The following is an 8,964-nucleotide window of genomic DNA, read 5'->3' on the forward strand; positions in this document are numbered from 1 at the left end:
ACAGCAGCGAGCCCAAAAAACACATCAGGGTCTGTGCCCGTTTGGCTGTTTTCTCCCCCCATGTCTCAACCACAGTCTTGAGAAAACCGGGTACAGCACAGATGCATGAAGGGAAATCTGTCACGCCATCTGACTAACCAACCAACCGACACAAACACACACACACAATCACTTATGGATTCACATAAGAACAACTCTCACTACTCTTGCTTGGTAGCAAGCCTTCACCCAACCCAACCCACCCGAAACCCAATCAAATGTGAGATACCAGGCTTTGCACTGGCAGCAGTGATGAGCACAGATAACACTAATACAAAATAACTTACAAACTTCCTCAAAGTCTAACATAATTACTACCACACAAACACACTGAATAAGCGAACACCACACATGCACACCCACACACAACTACACTCTCACACACACACACACACACACACACACTCTCTCTCTCACACACACACACACACACACACAGAGAGACATCGCTACTGCTGTTCTTCACCACACAGTCATTTTCGCGTGTTCTCACGAGTCTCACTAAATGAACAAGAGAATCACACGCATCATTAGGGCAATACTGGCCACCCAGGGAAGGCAATTAGGGCATTAGCGCATGCTGATTCTATTAGACGGACTCACACAGGCAGAGCTGCCATGTGCTGACAGCAGAGATGATCAGAGAGGCGTTTTTTCTAAATGTTATCTACATGTATATGTAGAGGTTTGTGGAGGCAGTGACTGTACGGAACATATGAGCAGTACGGAACATATGAGCGGTCACCAATAGGAAGCAAAACAAAACAACAAAACATGGTGGATACTTATACAATATGTGGTCAATTCTGGGCTGGGCTGGGCTGATGCTCTAGCTCCAACAAATAGTACTTACTGGGCAGACTCCGGCTCCAATGTTGCCAATATGGCCAACCGATTTTGGTTTCATTTGTTGAAGTTCAAAGGAAACACTAACGTATTACTGGCTCTCACCACAGGGGGCAGACTAGGGGAGAGAAAATGTGGTGTGTGATGGCGTCAGTGTTGGGGCAGTTACTTTTAAAAAGTAGTGTTTGCTCGTTCCTCGTTACTTCTCAAAAAAGTAACCCGTTACTTTACTTAGTTACCCTCTATGGAAAGTAACTTTTTTTTATGTTACTCGTTACTTTTACGTTACTTTTACGTTGCTCGACTTTGGGCAGAACCCAATATCTGTTCCTAAATGTGTAGGCCTAAATAAAGTTCTACTATGGAGGACATAACAGGTATTTCTTTTGTGCTCTTTATTATAAAAAAATGCCACAAACAGAGCACAAACAGAAAACATTGGGCTTATAGGCTTCAACACCACCACTAAAGCCCTACGAAACAATATCAAATAACATAGCCTCGATACATCTTGGGCATATAGGTGAACACAAAATATATAAGGGCTTATTTTATAGACTTATGCTCTTTCATTAAACAGGCGCTCATCCGAAATTTGGTGCAAAGCTAGTGCAAATCGTATCAATAAGCTGACAGTTGAGTTAACGGCAGTGGACAAAATCAGGGCACAGTGTAGGCTACAACTAACACTCACATTCCTTCCCTTAGTTTCAACGAGTTTGAAGTAATGTGAATACCTCCATCCCTCAGGAGTTAGCGTTGGCTGAGTCTCGCTTGCTATGATTGCTTTTCATTGCCACCAGCCCCTGTCACGTACCGTGGAGCTATGATTGCACTTCATGCTACCAGCCTCTGTCACGTAGGCTGCCTATTGCAGCTGAGAAAGCAGCGTCGCTGTCAAATCTCAAAATTCCCTGCCTGGAATTTACACTACTTTTTACTCGAAAAAGTAGTTACGTAACTGTAACTTGTTACTTTGTAACGCGTTACACACAACACTGGATGGCGTGCAAGGCAGTGTAATATACTCCCAAATGTGTATGTGTGTATATATCCGGGTGGGACTGACAGTGAAAAGCAGTCGGTAAAGCACTTACCCGATGGCGCAAGGGTGAGACCTGGGTGTGTGTGTGTTTACACGTTTGTGCACATATATGTCTATCTATGCAATCTGAGCTGATGTCCTGTGTGCAAGTAAAGTAGGCTCTTCCAGTGACAGTGATCTGGAGGCCCGCTTACGGCTCAGGACACACACACACACACACCTTCTCTCCTGCGCTCTCTTTTCTGTTGCAAGACGTTTATGTTATCAATCTGGGGCCTCATCTCTTATTCTACTCACACACTCGCGTATCTCTTCCAATCTACACATAATTATTGGCATGACATATGCACGCATACATCAACACACTGAGGTATGCAACGACAAGCAATTAACGAGGAACAAAATAACCATCAACAAAAGGGCTGCTGAAGAGGGAAATGCAGGATGTTAATAAGAGTGTTAAAAGGTGTGTGTGTGTGTGTGTGTGTGTGTGTGTGTGTCGTAGGAGTGAAAAGCCTTTTTTCTGCCAGAATAATGATGGACTTTATGATGTCTATTAAGAGCAATGTGAAATTGGAGGTGCATTTAAAAAAATGATTACAAGTTTTATTGCAATAATATTCACAGCCTAGCGGCTCTAACCCTCATCTTCTCTCGCTTGTTCTCTCTCTCTCTTTCGGTCTTGCTCTCGCTATCTCTTTCTCTAAATGTCCGACTATGTTTACAGTTTCACACCACGTCTGATAAAACCATTGGCAGTCGGAGTGATGGTCTTGGCTCCTATCACAGAGGAAGCGGTCAAAACACGCATACGAGCCCTAACCCACCACCCACAGGACTGCAATCAGACGAGCCGAGCCAACATCCGATCTGTTTACTCCGATTGCTCTGACCGCCGGCTGGGGTCGAAAGGTCAACTCATACACCACAGCACGCTGCCTGAAATCTAGGGTGCTCCGGTCCACACGTCCACACAGTGATCCACAGGGTCCCAGCATGGGCCGGGACGAAATGACACGGACACAAAGGGTCGAGGCAAAAGACACTGCCAACCAGAAACCATGGCAACACCATGGCAACCATGCTACTGCTGTTGGCCACTTCATTAGGTTTTAAGTCTGCTTGTGTTGTGGGGAAGACGGATGCATGAATGAAATGGAAAACTGAATGAGCAAACGAACAGAACAACGGCCACACAAGACACAGCGCTCCAGTAATCATTCTGATGATCGGGCCTTAAGCCCTCCATGCTAAATGACCACAAGCCAGCTGTGTTACAGTACTCCTATCTCCACTGGAGCGGCTGAGCCAACCCGCAGATAAAGATGCCTTTGAGGCCGGGCAGATTCCCATGATATGGAGATCAGAGGTGCCGAGGAGTGGAGGCAATGTTAACATGGGCCCAGATTAGCGGGGGGAGTTGGCAAACACAGAGTCTTAGCACTGGCCCCATTTCCACCCACATCCACAGGATGGGGGAAAATCACAGACATCAGATGGGCTTGTTACAGACAAGGGACTGGGCAGAAGGGGAGCTCTGTGTGTGTGTGTGTGTGTGTGTGTGTGTGTGTGTGTGTGTGTGTGTGTGGTGGGAGAGATAGAGTGACGGGGAGAAAGAGAGAATGTGTGTGTGTGTGTGTGTGTGTGTGTGTGTGTGTTACAGGGAGAGTGTGTGTGGGTGTGTTTACTGAGAGTAGTATCCACAAGGGGCTCCTCAGACTGAGTAGAGCCTATCTGAAGTCATCACTGTTCCAACATGGTGTTCTCTTTCACTCCCTCTCACGCACACACAGACACACACACAACATTCTCTCATACTTGCTTACACACACACACACACACACACACACTTTCTGCTCAATAAGCTGACTGCCTCGATCTCCCGCACCAATCACATGCTAACAAACACACTCAGCAAACACAAACAGACACAGATGAACCAAGACACACACAGTCTTGCCACACTCACACACACAATCTATACACAACTATTGAGATTCAATCCACATTGTCTGGTCATATTTATCTCAGAAAACAGCTGCACAGCAGAACACCACCAAAGTGGCCGTGTGTGTGTGTGTGTGTGTGTGTGTGTGTGTGTGTGTGTGTGTGTGTGTGTGTGTGTGTGTGTGTGTGGTAGTAGCCACAATGCCGTGAAGGTAACATTCAGCGTGTGTGGATAGAACAAACCACAAGCTAATTTGTTGCTGCATTCATGCATGATCATGATTGCAACTGTGTGTGTGTGTGTGTTGTTGTGTGTGTGTGTGTGTGTGTGTGTGTGTGTGTGTGTTGTTCATGTCTATGTATTTATTTCATTTGTTTGTTTGACTGGAACAACGCTCTGCAAATATACCATGCTAGATCACACAGCTATACATTTAACATCATCCTGTATCCAGTTTATTTATGCACGTGTGCAAGCATACAAATGCAAATTAATTGTGTGCTTGCTTTTAAGTTTCCATGTATTCATACAGCCAGTATGAATTGGCAGTGACTGAGTGTGTCTGCTAGATAAATATACTAAGCCATATTGGAACGTTTTATCACATTGTATATACTGTGTATGAGATATGCATGTGTGTAAATGTATGCATTTAGATTGTTGTACAGCCAGCCAGAGTGAGTGCATGTGCATGTGTAGCTGTCCAATAGGTGTAAGTGGCTCACCGAAGATGTTGGTGGAATGTCCTTTCTTGGCCAGCGGCTTCAGCTCGTTGTGGCCCCAGCCGTACTGGCGGTAGCTATCCCACGCATGCTTCATCATCTGGAAACACACACACACACACACACAGAAATAGGTCAGCATCACTGCACCACCAGACAGACAGACTTCAAAAGGTGTTAAGTATATGGGCATTGCTTCAGAAGGGTATATACTGTACACCAACTTATTGAGACACAGGACACATGGAGCAGCCACATAAACATAAACATCAAAGCATAGGTGTACTAAAGGCTTGCAGGTGCAGTCATTCCCCACTCATGCATCAGCCTTCAACTACCAAACAGGAGTAAGGAACACAATTCTCAGTGAACCCATTAGAAGTGAGGCTCTCTCGCAGGCAATCTCAACATTGTAAACAGTTTTAATAAGCCAAGGGCCTTGATTTTGTGTAAAGGCATCGCTAAGATAAAAGGTAGCAGGCTTTTTTTACTTCTGGGAAAGCTGCAGGCATACACAGACACACAGACACAGACACACACACACACACACACTCAGCATGACTCTCAGGTGGTCTGACTCACTTCATGATTGAAATAAAAGTCAATAATCAGACTGAGCTGCAGCCCAGAGATGTTGGTTCACCAAAAGACACAGGACACTGCCTGCATCCACATCAAAAAACATCAAAGCTCACTTCACAAAGGCTTGCAGGTGCAGTCATTCCCCCACTCATGCATCAGCCTTCAACTACCAAACAAAGTAAGGAACACAGAGTGAACCCATTAGAAGTGAGGGATAAAAAAGAATCTCATTGAAAAAGTTTTAATAAGCCAACAGCCTTGGCTTTGTGAAAGGCATCAGACTAGCAGGCTTTTTACTTCTGGAAAGCGTGAGCATACACAGAAACAGACACAGACACACACACACACAGTGTGTGGAGATTGAGAGGAGAGGTTGTGGGGAGGGGGAACGGGTCACCAACTTATTGAGACACAGGACACATGGAGCAGCCACATAAACATAAACATCAAAGCATGGGTGTACTAAAGGCTTGCAGGTGCAGTCATTCCCCACTCATGCATCAGCCTTCAACTACCAAACAGGAGTAAGGAACACAATTCTCAGTGAACCCATTAGAAGTGAGGCTCTCTACTTGAGCAATCTCAACATTGTAAATAGTTTTAATAAGCCAAGGGCCTTGATTTTGTGTAAAGGCATCGCTAAGATAAAAGGTAGCAGGCTTTTTACTTCTGGGAAAGCGTGTGCATACACAGACACACAGACACAGACACACACAGACAGACAGACTTCAAAAGGTGTTAAGTATATGGGCATTGCTTCAGAAGGGTATATACTGTACACCAACTTATTGAGACACAGGACACATGGAGCAGCCACATAAACATAAACATCAAAGCATGGGTGTACTAAAGGCTTGCAGGTGCAGTCATTCCCCACTCATGCATCAGCCTTCAACTACCAAACAGGAGTAAGGAACACAATTCTCAGTGAACCCATTAGAAGTGAGGCTCTCTCGCAGGCAATCTCAACATTGTAAATAGTTTTAATAAGCCAAGGGCCTTGATTTTGTGTAAAGGCATCGCTAAGATAAAAGGTAGCAGGCTTTTTTACTTCTGGGAAAGCGTGTGCATACACAGACACACAGACACAGACACACACACACACACAGAGAAATAGGTCAGTATCACTGCACCACCAGACAGACAGACTTCAAAAGGTGTTAAGTATATGGGCATTGCTTCAGAAGGGTATATACTGTACACCAACTTATTGAGACACAGGACACATGGAGCAGCCACATAAACATAAACATCAAAGCATGGGTGTACTAAAGGCTTGCAGGTGCAGTCATTCCCCACTCATGCATCAGCCTTCAACTACCAAACAGGAGTAAGGAACACAATTCTCAGTGAACCCATTAGAGCAAATACACACACACACAGGCTGTGTTTGTGCTGGCCCAAATGTCTGTGCACATGGATGTGTGGGTTTGTGCATGTGATCCATGCTCCATGAGAAGATCAAGATCCCTCCTTTGGGTGTGTCTGTGTGTGTGCGTTTACATGTATGTGTCTGTTGGTCCTATTTTGATCCATGTTCCATGAGAAGAGCACAGTCCCATCCCTCCTCTCTGAGTGTGTGTGTCCAGTAGAATCCACACTCTGGGCACACAGTGGAGGCCTCCCACAGCAGGACCTCAGGCATCCCGGGTGTTCTGCTGGAGAGACCCAGGGCTGGGCTGGGTCCATGTAGTGCCCAGCCACTGTTGTTTTGGGCATTTATCCTAAACACAATCCCAGATCTCGCTCTCTCTTTCTCTCACGCTCGCTCTCTCTCTCTCTCTCTCTCTCTCTCTCTCTGGTTCTCTCTTTCTGCCGCAGGACCATGTTTCCACAACGTGGTGCTGCCCCTCTCCACCCTCCACGCTCTCCGCAAACAGAGTGAGCGATGAAAGGATGGATGGATGGATGGATGGAGGGATGGATGGATGGAATGATGGACAGGTGGGGCTAAGGCTGGAGAAAGCAAACCACTCATTTGGAGAGGGCTATTGCCAATGGTTACGGTAGCAAAGGTCTGACTGCTGATTACGGGCAGGAGTGTGTGTGTGTGTAAGGAAGTGTGTGAGCGTGTGTGTGTGTGTGTGTGTGTGTGTGTGTGTGTGGAACTGTCCACTGAAGCCACACAACAGATTGGCCTGCTTTGATGGGCTGTGTGTGCGCTCTACAATTGTATCTAATAGACCTCATTTGGGCCGGCAACCGGAGGGGAGTCTTGACCGATGACCAGGAGAAATATTACAGCCGAGCTATCGCTTAAAAGCAGTTCAACGCACACACGCGCACACACACACACACTTTGCCTGACTACTGCTCACTGAGCGAAGCGTCCAGTGCCAGGTTACCATGGAGACTAATCTCTCTACTCTAAGCAGAACGCTTCTCATTCTTCTTATGCTGTAATTATGTAATTTGAGGTGTATGTTTGTGTGTGTGTGTGTGTGTGTGTGTGTGTGTGTGTGTGTGTGTGTGTGTGTGTGTGTGTGTGTGTGTGTGTGTGTGTGTGCATTAAAGCATGTGCTGCTTTAATCAGGTTTTAATAAAAGATGATGTTTTTCAGCAGCTACAAAGAAAAAGAAAGAATGTTAAAGTTCCATGTCCTAGGCCTACACCATTACTGGACTTAGTGATTAGTGGTTTCTGCCATGGAATCATTTCAGTATTGGTATCATCATTTTGGTATTGTGACAACACTAGTGTGTAAATGCTTTTCTGTCCAAAAAGACTAAGAATATACACTGTAGCCTATATGAGAGAGTGTGTGAGCATGGGCATTAGGGCTGGGCGATAAAACGATATAGTATCGCAATAGACATGTAATCCATATCAATAAAAAAAATATGTTCGATAGAACATTCGATAATTAAAAGCAACACACACCTCCTTACGTTGTCCATAAATAAATAGGCTAAATATATCTTGCATAGCTATGTGCAACTCTACCAGAGTAGGCGATAGAAGTAGGCCTACCTCAACACAGACTCTCAATGATCTCTCTCTCTCTCTCTCTCTCTCTCTCTCTCTCTGTACATAATCCAAACATTCTCTCTCTTGCTCTCTCTCTCTCTCTCTCTCTCTCTCTCTCTCTCTCTCTCTCTCTCAAATCCAAACATTCTGGCTAAAATTTCTACTAAATCCGGTTAGCATCATTAGCAAGCTGCACGAATTTGTTCAAAACTGTTGCATTCAAATTGACTGCTAAGTTCTAATCATCTCAATCCTGATGCAAATGGGAAGTACTTTCCAAGACTCAAACGGGCCTGTCCCAAGAAGAAAAGGTATTCATTTGAAACTTAAACACACATGGGGAAACTGAACAGTCTTAACCAGTAGACTATGATAAACTAGCAAATTAAGCTACTTTGTAATATTTCCAGGCCTCAACCAGTGCTGCTTTTCATTCAGACTTATGTGCACATTTGTTTATTTGAGTGTTTTTCATGATTGTGTTGCTATTTTCCCTGTTTGCTTTTATTGATAACTGAGGTGATTAAAATCAGAGGAAGGTTAATTTTAAACTTAACCTTCCTCTGATTTTAATTCAAAAATCAATAATTATCGATATCGACTGATATGAATTACTCATCTCTTTCTCTCTCTCTTTGTTCTTACAGTTTTCAGCCATATCGCCCAGCCCTAATGTGTAACTAAGCTACTTATTTAACTGGTTGTCTGAGTGTGTGCCTCTCCTGTGTGTGACCCCCCCCAGAAGAGGGGGGTAGAAGGAGAGAGTGAAAGCTGAAGCAGTATAGAGAGGGAAAGAGAGAAAGATGAAGAGAAGA

The 8,964-nt window shown here is 44.8% G+C and overlaps 1 protein-coding gene across 1 annotated transcript in view; it reads right to left on the reverse strand.

The window, feature by feature from the left end:
• The window catches only part of man1a2 (mannosidase, alpha, class 1A, member 2), a 104,821-nt gene that overhangs the window by 57,958 nt on the left and 37,899 nt on the right, over positions 1-8,964 (reverse strand). Inside the window, 1 exon segment of the mRNA XM_048238802.1 lies at positions 4,604-4,700. Within this exon segment, the coding sequence (XP_048094759.1) occupies positions 4,604-4,700 (97 nt within the window).

Source organism: Alosa alosa, chromosome 3 (assembly GCF_017589495.1).
Source record: "Alosa alosa isolate M-15738 ecotype Scorff River chromosome 3, AALO_Geno_1.1, whole genome shotgun sequence".
NCBI classification, from domain to species: domain Eukaryota; kingdom Metazoa; phylum Chordata; class Actinopteri; order Clupeiformes; family Clupeidae; genus Alosa; species Alosa alosa.